At 45.3% G+C, this 13,213-nt stretch overlaps 1 protein-coding gene across 1 annotated transcript; it reads left to right on the top strand.

Moving 5' to 3' along the window:
- The first annotated feature begins 2,163 nt into the window (after positions 1–2,163).
- On the top strand, positions 2,164–4,728 carry LOC144513917 (tripartite motif-containing protein 16-like). Its single transcript, XM_078245108.1, has one exon. It carries the CDS (start codon positions 2,202–2,204, stop codon positions 3,873–3,875), a length of 1,674 nt encoding a protein of 557 aa, XP_078101234.1. The 5' UTR covers positions 2,164–2,201; the 3' UTR covers positions 3,876–4,728.
- Positions 4,729–13,213: the final 8,485 nt, after the last annotated feature.

The raw sequence follows: 13,213 nt of genomic DNA on the forward strand, positions 1-13,213 counted from the left end.
ACACACACACACACACACACACACACACACACACACACACACACACACACACACACACACACACTAACCTGGCCTGGGACACACACACACACACACACACACACTCACCTGGCCTGGGACACACACACACACACACACACACACACACACACACACACACACACACACACACACACACACAGACACACACACATGGGACACACACACACACACACACACACACATACATACACACACGACACACACACACACACACACACACACACACACACACACACACACACACACAGACACACACAGACACACACACACACACACACACACAGACACACACACACACACACACACACACACACACACACACACACACACACACACACACACACACACACACACACACACACACACACACACACACACACACAGACACACACACACACACTAACCTGGCCTGGGACACACACACACATACACACAGACACACACACACACACACACACATACAGACACACACACACACACACACACACACACACACACACACACACACACACACACACACACATACACACACACACACACACACACACACACACACACACACACACACACACATACACACACACACACACACACACACACACACACAGACACACACACACACACAGACACACACACACACACACACACACACACAGACACACACACACACACACACACACACACACATACACACACATACACACACACACACACACACACATACACACATCACACACACACATACACACACACACACACACACACACAGACACACACACACACACACACACACACATACACACACACATAGACACACACACACACACACACACACACACACACACACACACACACACACACACACACACACACACACACACACACAGACACACACACACACTAACCTGGCCTTATTAAGGACTTATTGGACTTTAACTTATCATTAACTTACAATAACGAGAGTAGCTGTCCTCAGTTTAGGTCATCGTGTCGTCTCATCACCGGTTTTTCCTGCAGCCACCGTGTGTGTGTGTGCACGTCAGTAGCGGGGGGAACTGTGTGAGCAGCAGCCCCGCCCCCGCCCCCGCCCCCGCCCGCTGCAGACGGTCTGAAATGTTCTGCACGGTCTTTCGCTGGATGTTTTGTTGGTAAATGTGAGATGCTCGAGTCTTGTCTTCATATCGGAAACAAGCTCTCTCTCACTCCCTGATTGGGACTGATATGATTGTTGATTATTACGTAAGTGCTATATTTGTGCTGGGCTCGTCTGGTTGTAGTATTTGTCTATGTTGAGTTTACTGTGTCTGGATTTGTTGGATGTTGTTAAGTGTCTGTATTCTGTTGTATTCTGTATTTGTCTATTTTGTGTCTATGGTCAATTGAATTGTTGGTTTGTATATTATCTGTTGTATGTTTACTGTTATCGGGCCCCCTCTGAAAAGCTTTTAGTAGCTTATATTGGGTTTTTTCCATTTCACGCGGCCTACATATGAAATGAAAAAATGAGAAAAATAAATAAAAAATAGATGAGAAATGAGCTCTGTTGTAAACAAGTGTTGCTGCGTTCCTTATGATGTACTTTATCTTTTTCCTTTAGTACAAACTGCAGCTGCTCTCACAAAGTACGTACTGTTGCCTGCAGTACAGTCTGCAGAGAGGCGGGACATAAAACTGTGTTATAACATCTCAGCTTGAACTTTGAGCCTCTTGCTCAGATATGCTGCACAGAGGATTTTGGGTCAGAAAAGCACGCTGGCTTGCATATTGCAAAATCCAACCGGAAGCATTAGGACAATATTTGGCATTGTGCTTTTGATATACTATGTATTGGGACAAACTAAATATTTTCCTGTCATATTAATGGTAGTATGGGCATTGCAACACAGCCAGTATCTCTCTCAGAGCGCTCCTCTTCCAGGAATGAACAAAGCTTGATAACCCCTCCCTCCTCTTCCTCCTCTCAAACACAGCCAGCTCCACTCTGTGCACATATTTCCATAGTTCCCTCCCCTTCAGAGCTACAGTTTGCAGAGGGGTGTAACCAACATGCTGGGGGAAGTAGAGCAGCATATCACTGCTGTGTTTAGATCAGAGCTCAGACTAGTTTCACTTCCAGGAAGTGAGACTCAGACAGTCGTTGTCACTGAGCGAGAGGTGAAATGGCGCAGAAAGGAGTTCAGCTGGACCAGGAAACCTTCTCTTGTTCCATCTGTCTGGATCTACTGAAGGATCCGGTGACTACTCCCTGTGGACACAGCTACTGCATGAACTGTATTAAAAGCCACTGGGATGGAGAGGATCGTAAGTACATCTACAGCTGCCCTCAGTGCAGGAAGACGTTCACACCGAGGCCTGTCCTGCTGAAAAACACCATGTTAGCAGTTTTAGTGGAGGAGCTGAAGAAGACTGGACTCCAAGCTGCTCCTGATCACTGCTATGCTGGAGCTGAAGATGTGGCCTGTGATGTCTGCACTGGGAGAAAACTCAAAGCACACAAGTCCTGTCTTCAATGTCTGGCTTCTTTCTGTGAGAAACACCTTCAGCCTCATTATGAATCAGCTCCATACAAGAAACACAAGCTGGTGGAGCCGTCCAAGAAGCTCCAGGAGAACGTCTGCTCTCGTCACGATGAGGTGATGAAGATGTTCTGTCGTACTGATCAGCAGCTTATCTGTTATATCTGCTTAATGGAGGAACATAAAGGCCACGACACAGTCTCAGCTGCAGCAGAAAGGACTGAGAGGCAGAAAAAGCTCGAGGGGAGTCGACAAAACATCCAGCAGAGAATCCAGGACAGAGAGAAAGATGTGAAGCTGCTTCAACAGCAGGCGGAGGCCATCAATCTCTCTGCTGATGAAGCAGTGGAGGAGAGCGAGAAGATCTTCACTGAGCTGATCCGTCTCCTGGAGAAAAGAAGCTCTGATGTGAAGCAGCAGGTCAGATCCCAGCAGAAAAGTGAAGTGAGTCGAGTCAAAGAGCTCCAGGAGAAGCTGGAGCAGGAGATCACTGAGCTGAAGAGGAAAGACGCTGAGCTGAAGAAGCTCTCACACACAGAGGATCACAACCAGTTTCTACACAACTACCCCTCACTGTCACCACTCAGCCAATCTACATCCAGCATCCATATCTGTCCTCTGAGCTGCTTTGAGGACGTGACAGCGGCCGTGTCAGAAGTCAGAGATAAACTACAGGACGTCCTGAGAGAGAAGTGGACAAACGTCTCACTGACAGGGACTGAAGTGGACATTTTACTGCCACAACCAGAGCCCAAGACCAGAGCTGGATTCTTAAAATATTCACGTGAAATCACACTGGATCCAAACACAGCAAACAAACGCCTGTTATTATCTAAGGGGAACAGGAAAGCAACACTAATGAGTCAACAACAGTCTTATTCTAGTCACCGAGACAGATTCACCGGCTGGTATCAGGTCCTGAGTAGAGAGAGTCTGACTGGACGTTGTTACTGGGAGGTGGAGAGGAGAGGGGGAGTTTATGTAGCAGTCGCATACAAGAATATCAGCAGAGCAGGGATGTTGGATGAATGTGGATTTGGACGAAATGACAAATCTTGGGCGTTAGATTGTTACAGCAACATTTATACATTTTGGTCCAACAAAGTCCAAACTCGCGTCTCAGGTCCTGAGTCCTCCAGAGTAGGAGTGTACCTGGATCACAGTGCAGGTATTCTGTCCTTCTACAGCGTCTCTGAAACCATGACTCTCCTCCACAGAGTCCAGACCACATTCACTCAGCCCCTCTATGCTGGACTAAGGGTTTATTATATTTATGGTTATTCTGGAGCCTCTGCTGAGTTGTGTAAACTGAAATAGACAGAAGTCATTTAAGGGATTCATTCTGTGTTTTAACTCTTTGACTTATTTAGTCTCCATGTTTGTTGCTGAGAGCTGATTGTTGAGACATTCTATTTTTTCGCCATCTATTTGTCAGTGTTTTCGACGTTTTTCATGTGTTTACACATTTTTGTTGCATTTTCTTATTTTTCTTGCTTCTACCAACATTTTTTGTCACTTTCGTCGACATTTAGTGGCTTTTCGAAATGTGTTTGTTAACTTGTTTGACGTTTCTTTTGCTTGTATTGATGTTTTAGAAGTGATATGTTTTTTGTTGAGCCCCAGAAGCTCTCGATGTGCTCAGTTGAGATCTGTTATTTTACCTTTGATTGTTGAAACAGGACGATATGTTAAAAAAGATCTTTACCGAGATGATGTGTAGATATTAGCTGTTGTTTGTTATCCATGTATTTCTCCACGTTATGTATCTGTGGGACAGGAAGATGTCTGTTAAATAGTGGTGTCTCGTAATCCCAAATGTTTGGCGTGACACAGAAATCAAATCAAACTAAAAGTGTATTTAGTTTCTCTTCCACTGCATGGCTCTGAAGAGAGAAAGCACCAGACCTCCTTTATCCTACACACTGTGTTCTCTTTGTGGACATTTGTAAAGAAATCTAGATTTACATTTATTTGTTTGGCGGACCAAATGTTGTCATAATCATAATCAATAACTCCTTCTTCTCTTTGACATAGCTGAGATTCTGGTTCTGTGTGGATGAAGTGAATGTGTTGATGAAATCATTGAACAAGAGTCTTTGAACAGACTTTCCTGATGGGATGTGTGAACAAACTGAAGCTTTACATGATGAATAAACTAACATCAACAAAGTATTTCTTCCTGTCTTCATTCCAGGGTTTCATACAAAGCTGACGGAGAAAATGTGAAACTGATATGAGAGTATAACTGAGGCCCTTTTCCTCCTGAAACACCACAAAGTACAGTGTTCATGTTTAGAGTCAGTCAGTCTCTGTCCTTTCTACTTTCCTCGCTAAAACTGCTCCGTCACAGAGAAATGAGCAGAGTTTTCTATCACTATCAGCGTTTAAGTAGTGTGTGTTAGAGCATTTAGAGCAGTGTATTAGAGTTAGGGATTGACCGATATGGATTTTTCAGTGCCAATGCCAATTTTCTTGAGCCGATATTTGGAGCCGATACTGCTTTTGCTCCCTAAATTTACATCATAAAAATGTAAACCCTGCCACACTGGATTTGTTTTCGGAATCTGCTCTGCCATTTCTTTAAAAATAATAAACAAAAACACAGATCAGTGTCACTTCTGCAATCATCTTACATTCATATCACCCAAATTATCTGTGCAGTGTGCATCATATGGATGGGTGCACTGCATATGGTTAACTGTGCAAGGCTAAAAGGCTTTCATCAACATCTATAACACAGCCTGGATGATGCATTGCTTGCTGACATATTATAAGACAGATATAATCAGGTCATCACAAAATGTCCTTTGTCAACACATTTAAATAATTTAAGAAAACAATAAACCTGAAAAGTAGCCATTGAAATAAAGTGCTTGATTTGTAATTTATGGTGCTGAAAGCCTGCCAGGCTTCCAGCACCAGAAAGCCTGCCAGGCTTCCAGCACCAGCAAGCCTGCCAGGCTTCCAGCACCAGCAAGCCTGCCAGGCTTCCAGCACCAGAAAGCCTGCCAGGCTTCCAGCACCAGCAAGCCTGCCAGGCTTCCAGCACCAGCAAGCCTGCCAGGCTTCCAGCATCAGAACGCCTGCCAGGCTTCCAGCACCAGCAAGCCTGCCAGGCTTCCAGCATCAGAACGCCTGCCAGGCTTCCAGCACCAGCAAGCCTGCCAGGCTTCCAGCATCAGAACGCCTGCCAGGCTTCCAGCACCAGCAAGCCTGCCAGGCTTCCAGCATCAGAACGCCTGCCAGGCTTCCAGCATCAGAACGCCTGCCAGGCTTCCAGCACCAGAACGCCTGCCAGGCTTCCAGCACCAGCAAGCATCAGAACGCCTGCCAGGCTTCCAGCACCAGCAAGCCTGCCAGGCTTCCAGCATCAGAACGCCTGCCAGGCTTCCAGCATCAGAACGCCTGCCAGGCTTCCAGCACCAGCAAGCCTGCCAGGCTTCCAGCATCAGAACGCCTGCCAGTCTTCCAGCATCAGAACGCCTGCCAGGCTTCCAGCACCAGCAAGCCTGCCAGGCTTCCAGCACCAGCAAGCCTGCCAGGCTTCCAGCATCAGAACGCCTGCCAGGCTTCCAGCACCAGCAAGCCTGCCAGGCTTCCAGCATCAGAACGCCTGCCAGGCTTCCAGCACCAGCAAGCCTGCCAGGCTTCCAGCATCAGAACGCCTGCCAGGCTTCCAGCACCAGCAAGCCTGCCAGGCTTCCAGCACCAGCAAGCCTGCCAGGCTTCCAGCATCAGAACGCCTGCCAGGCTTCCAGCACCAGCAAGCCTGCCAGGCTTCCAGCATCAGCACGCCTGCCAGGCTTCCAGCATCAGAACGCCTGCCAGGCTTCCAGCACCAGCAAGCATCAGAACGCCTGCCAGGCTTCCAGCACCAGCAAGCCTGCCAGGCTTCCAGCATCAGCAAAGCCTGCCAGGCTTCCAGCACCAGCAAGCCTGCCAGGCTTCCAGCACCAGCAAGCCTGCCAGGCTTCCAGCATCAGAACGCCTGCCAGGCTTCCAGCACCAGCAAGCCTGCCAGGCTTCCAGCATCAGAACGCCTGCCAGGCTTCCAGCATCAGAACGCCTGCCAGGCTTCCAGCACCAGCAAGCCTGCCAGGCTTCCAGCATCAGAACACCTGCCAGGCTTCCAGCACCAGCACTCTGCTAGTGGGGGAGGAGCAGTGCACGGTCTGCACGTGAACTGCAGCGTCTCCAGCAACACAGAGCTGCCTGTGGACGCCTGTCTGTAAATAATGCCGTGAAAAAACTATCGGCAAACGCAGCAGCTGCGATGCAATACACGTAAAAACGCAAGTATCAGCCCGATATATCGGCCGGCCAGTATAAATCGGTCTATCACTAATTAAAGGGTTTCAATAGTGTATATGAGGGCTTTTAAGTTTTTAATAGTGTATACGAAAGTGAGCGTGTTTCAATAGTGTATAATCTATAGTGTTCTGGTTTCAGAATGATAAAGACAATTGAAGAACAATTAGATATTTCCATGGAAACTATCATGTTTTACCAAATGACGTACAGATGTTTTGTCATTCTATTATCTGAAATGTCTTGAAATGTAGTGCAAATAGCTCCGGTAAATGGGATAAAAATCTCCTTGGGAGAACTAGATTTAGAGTGAGCCCCAGATGTTTACAACATCTGGCTCCACCCCCTGGGACATGAAGTACTCTGTCAGTACTTTGCACACACTTCTTATTAAGCGTCTTTATGAGTCGTTTAGTTTGAACATGTTTGTGAGGACGTCAGAAAGTGACAGCTCTGATTACGGAGAAGAACTCAGCGACTGTTTGACGAGTTCATCTGAATTGGATTTGACTAAACTGAGAGGCCCGGCTCTCAAACCTGAAGAGGAAACCTACTGATGAATGTTGTCTCCGCAGCCTGTGTGACTTGATGGGTCACACAGGCTCCACTTCTCTTGACAGGTTTATGTACACTCTGCAACCTGTATTTAGTGTCTGGGCCTGTTAGAATAATTTCATTTTTAATCAGATGTTGCTCTCATCATAATCTCCGTGCTCCAGTTGTTGATACATGATTTTTGTCATCATGGTTTAAATCCATCTGTGCACTAAACCCCGGAGGCAAGGTATCGCACAACACCCACATGCCACCAGGAGAGATGCAGCAACTGAAACAGAAACTAGGAGAGAAGAAATGAAAGTGTTCCAGTTATCAAACCAGGATTGCAGGAGGTCATTGAATGGGTCATTTATGCCTGAAGCCTCTGCTAATTCTTCTAATAAGGTTAAGCCTTCTAGGGCTCTAGTGATGCTGCCATCAGGTGCTGTGTTGTTGACAGACTTCACCATTCTCGGCCAGCAGCATGTCTAAGGTCATCCTATTTTGCAAAGCCATCAAAGAAGTCGGACCTAAATGATCAGTTATGCTCCTCACAGCATCACGTGTGTAATTAAAGAAATGTTGTTGATTAAAGAAGAAAAAATGTATCCAATCCACATTCTTGTTTATTGTTACCCACCAGAAAAGGAATGACTCAAAACTTGCTCCAATCTGATTGCGCGCTTTGAACTGGTTTGGTACGCCTCTAGGTACTCCGATTTTATCAATGTAAATGTTGTCATCAAACATGCTACCAGGAGCGTCCCTCCTTGCTCGGTACGGGACATGGTTTGGGTGCTGTTTTTGAAGCCTTGAAGACAAGTGCTTAAAGTCTCCTACGGGAAAAAGGTGCAACGGCATTAATAGCTGTACCAACGCACACTTCCCTGTCCACAGTGGAGGTGATACAGGACACAACTGATGGTCCCCACACAGCCACCATACGTCAGCTCTACTGGTGCCTTGATTAACAAACTATGAGGCTAAGTAGTTACCGTTGTCGGTAGTGATGTCAATGTTCTCCGAACACCAATACGAGCTCAGTTGGCGCACACTTCTTCCCCATCCTGATCTCAAGAAACAGGTGTAATTGGAAGAACTGAAGCAACAGGTGGAAACTGGGGGAAACAATACATTTAATGTCTTTATTAAATTTGCTCCATTTTAGGTGTAAGGCTTAGAGAGGCATAGCTAAACAACCCTGTGGCATCATTTTGGTTGTCCAATTTGAATGGTGTGGTACCTAATTGTGGCCTTCCAGCGGAACATGCTATACAATTGCTAACATTAGTTTGTTTTGCAGTGTACATCAGTCATTCTAACCAATCATTTTTATAAGCAAATCCAGTTTCCAAAGCTATTTTATCTTTAAGGGTCAAGTCGGTGGGATAGGTGACAATTTGATCTTGCAGATTAAAGGTTGTTTCGGGTTCAATGACTGAAGGTTCTTGTACGCGGATAGTGATTCTCTCACATGGGTCTTTTCCAGCTACATCTAAACACATCCAATAGATACCCTGGTCTGTTTTGCTTACATTTCTTACTGTCACTATACTATCCCACTTCGGTGAATTCCTAGTTGACGGTTTTTTACTTAATGTCCATCTGGACGTCTGTTAGTTGTCGGCTCTGTAACCCGGAATCTGAGTGTTGGAAAACATGGTCCCAATTTGTACAGTTTGTGCAGAGATAGGTTTGATCAGTAGCCCACCCTCTCACCTCGCACACCAATTGTTGATCTGAACAGGGGTCCACAGTAAATCACTGCGTTTTGCCCCTGGTTAATGTAATCGAGTGTGGAGCTTCGTTTTACTCGTCGATGGTCATTGGTAGGCACGGTTGGTAGGTGCGGTTGTGGATTAGTGGTTGGTATCAGATTCGGATTTGTAGCATGGATTTTGGTTGTTTCTCTGTTCTTTAGCATCTTTTAATGCCATATTATTGGTAACACTATAATTAGTGCAGCTATGGAAAGGAAACACATTGTTCCCCTAATACCGCACAGCCCTGGAAGTCTAAATGGATGCCATGGACGTTGGCGGTCCATTTTTGTTGGGATCTAGTAGGGCTGTTTTCCAAAACTCCCGGACGGCTCGTAGACAAGTCGAAAGCTATATGCACATTGTGTAAAGCTGAATTAAAATATCACCGAAGCACGTCAAGCTTGAGCTACCACCTACAAGCTCATTAACGTGACTCAGGTTGATGCTAGCGGGCTCAAGGAAAGCAGTATTTTGGAGAGTGCTACGAGTGCTACTTGCCGACCTGTGGATGAAACCAAATCAAAACAAATGACTACAGCTCTTGCGAAATGGGTGGCAACTAACTGCAGACCTGTCAGCATCGTAGAGGACTCAGGTCTCAAGACGTACTACGGTTGTCATGTTCTGACCCGTCTCATTGCAGCGAGGGGGACAGTAGGTTTACACAGCCTGTACGACACGGAGAAAGCAGCCAAACTGGAACTGCTGCAAGGTGCTGCAAACGCTGTCTCATTAACCGGTGATCACTGGACGTCAGTGAGGAATCAACATTATTTAGAAGTTACTGCACACTATATTGACTCTGGTAAGGATAGGGATTTTTAGTTTTTTAATTAGGTACTTGGAGGAATTACAGTCCTGTCTGATCTTTGAAACACCTTTGTTTGCCCATTTTGTTTTCTCAGTTTGTGGAGCAGTGGTTTGCATATCTTTCAATACTTGATGATCTATGTTAAAGTTATCAGGGTTCTCCAGCAGCAGCTCCTCTGTTAAGAGGGCTGCCTGTTTTGCTGCTTGATCAGCTTTGTGATTTCCTGTTGAAATCAGGTTTGTCCCTTTGGTATGTGCATTACATTTACATATTGCGACATTTTTAGGTCATTGCATAGCAGCCAACAAGTTAAAAATCAGATCTTTATGATTTATAGGCTTACCAGTTGATGTAACCATGCCCCTATTTTTCCACTGCTGAGCAAACACATGAACAGTTGAAAATGCATATTGACTATCAGTGTAAACAGTAGCTATTTTTCCTTCAGCCAGTTTGCATGCTTCTGTCAATGCCGATAATTCAGCAGCTTGTGCATAATAATGTTTTGGTAAAGGTTTAGCCATTAGCACTTTTTCTTGTGTTACCACCACAAATCCTGCAGCATTTGTGCCATCTGGGTTCTTTTTGCAAGATTCATCAACAAACATAGTCAACTGTGCATCAGAGTATTGAATGTCAGTTAGGTCAGGTCGAGGTAAAGCTTTCTGAGCTATTCCTGATAAAACAGTCATGTGGTGTTCCATCAGTGTTAATCGGTATTAGTGTGGATGGGTTCAGTGTTGTGCATCGTTCAATAATTACATTTTTAGGTCATTGTATAGCAGCCAACAAGTTCATTATTGAGATTGTCGGTTATGGAGCCTGGACCTGTATTTACTAGATCTAGGCTGTACCAGTAATGCAATGGTAATTCCCCCTCTTGGACAAAAGCATCTTGTAACCTGTGTGATCTCATAGCGCGTAGTCCATCCCTATATGGCACCACGGCTATATTCAGTGCATTCAACAAATCTCTGCCTAAAAGGTTGCATGGACAGAGTTTTGACAAACCAAGCTGACAGTGGTGTGTGTTTCCTGTTTCCCCATCTGACACTGTAATCGGAACGGACAATTTCTCCCCGTCAACTATCCCATTTGCTGATTTTACATAATTCAGAGTCAGATTTGGCAAATCATCAGGTTGTAAGACAGCCCTCGATGCACCCGTATCACACAGAAAAGAGATGTTTTGCCCCATGATAGTCAGAGTAATTTCTGGTCTGGTGTCTTGTTGTAACATTAACTCCACATTTTCAAACGTCAAAAGTTCTTCATCAGTTTTTTTAGTCTCGGTCTCTTGTTCACCCGTCCTCTCTGTCTGCTCCTTATCTGTTTCTAGTCATGCAGGAACATCTTGTGTGTCAGTCTGCTCACAGGTTGCTGTTATTTTCTTCTGTCTGCAGTCTTTGGCCCAGTTACCTCGTTTTCCACACACAAAACACAAATCCTTGTCTGAGCTGCCCAATCTACCCCTCCCTTTTCCTCTGCTCCTAAACTTTCCCCTGTCCCTGCCAACATTTTCGGACATTGTGTACAGTTGTGAAAAGCTGATTATTCTGATTATTCTTATTACCGTTCTTTTTCTTAAGATGGTTTTGGGCATGTCTGGCATGCTCGCGGACCGGCGTTATTCCAGCAGTGCGGTAATCGATCACGTGTTTTTCCACAAAATCACTTATCTGGGGGTAAGGCACCTTACGGTCTGGGACCGCTTTCGAAATAAACATCTATGTCGTCATTGTCTTTCTGCAGACAGCGGTTAATTTCTATCCCTTATTTATTTATTTATTTATTCAGGACTGTGCACATTAATGAACAATCTAACATTTCTGTACAGACTGTAAATGTCAGGAATCCTGCTTCCTAGGTTCACTTTCTGCCTCAGTTTCTGTTTTCACCTGTGAGTCTGTGTTTTTCTGAGTTCCTGAACGCATCCTGTCTAGTTGCCTGGCGACGAAGCAAGGCGGGAGAATCTGCAATCACACTCACCTGTATCTCATCTTCAATCTGCACACCTGGTCCTGATCATCACCTCTCCACCATTTAAGCCGTGAACTGACATCCATTCCCTGCCGGATCGTTATCCTCACCAGTATGTTTACTAGAGTGCCAGTTAGTAAGTTTGAGGAGTTTGTTCTGCTCTTTTGTGACGTTTTACCGTTGCTAATCTGCCTGTTCCTCTGTCTTCAGTTTTGGGATCTGGAAGATTCTCTCCATCACCGTCTGGTCGTCTGCATCACCTTTATTACTGAGTCTGCATTAATCCGTCAGCCGACTCAATTCCACCCACTGCCTCACCAGCTGGATTCCCCTGCTTCCACGTACCAAAACCAAATAAATACTTAGCTTTTTTCCACTCTACTTACCTTGTCCTTGTCTGCTTTTGGGTTCCTGTCCTAGTGAAGCGGGACAGTAAATGAGCCAGGTTATAGCATAAATGCTAATGTTCACCTGTAGTCCCGAGGCAGCAAGACAACAACATACAAGATAATACAACACAAAAGTATGACAATATCAAGCTAGAAAAACATTAGCTCACATTCAGGCAGATTACATTACATCAACACAATTAGTCACAATGATGACATAACTGGGAACTTTTAAGAAGTTGTTTAAGATGCTTTTTAAATGTGTTGGACATTCTCTAATGTTTGTTGGGATGCTGTTCCAAAAATGACCTCTTCTGATAGACAGAACAGTTTATCCAGTCTGCTCTGGCTTGATATCTATTTTGAGCTCTGGTAATCAATGCGGTGAATCGGGCGGCCAATACTTTGTCTTCGTATTGTAGGACTGGGTGTGGTTCGCCGGGACCTTTAGGATCCCAGTCCCATTTGATCATGTACCAATTGGCGCCCATGAATGGCAAATTACCCTCTCTATCTCCATTCCATTGAGACGGTAACTTTCATATAGCCCTCTTACCCCATTTTCCCAGTCCCCTAGTTTTATTTTTGTGTGTGGGATACCTTCTACAGCTTTTTTTTAACATCTTTCGACTGTCCAGGGCCGAAACACATCACTTCTGGCTGTCCCTCTCCTGCTCTTGGGTTCGGTACAGCTATCATTGGAAATGAGGGAATTATCTGCCCTTCATAGGGTTGGTCTGATGGTGGATAATAGGATATGTCTGACGGATATATTGGATCAGGTATTTGTCCTGGATATGTACCAAACGGGTTATTGGGAGACGACAATCTTTCTCTTGTTTTTCCTGGTTTAATCAGCTGCTTTCC

This window comes from Sander vitreus, unplaced genomic scaffold, assembly GCF_031162955.1.
Source record: "Sander vitreus isolate 19-12246 unplaced genomic scaffold, sanVit1 ctg380_0, whole genome shotgun sequence".
Lineage (NCBI taxonomy): Eukaryota > Metazoa > Chordata > Actinopteri > Perciformes > Percidae > Sander > Sander vitreus.

What these genes read in the sequence shown, in the direction of transcription:
- LOC144513917 (XM_078245108.1), top strand. Translation starts at nt 2,202, where the DNA reads ATGGCGCAGAAAGGAGTTCAGCTGGACCAGGAAACCTTCTCTTGTTCC.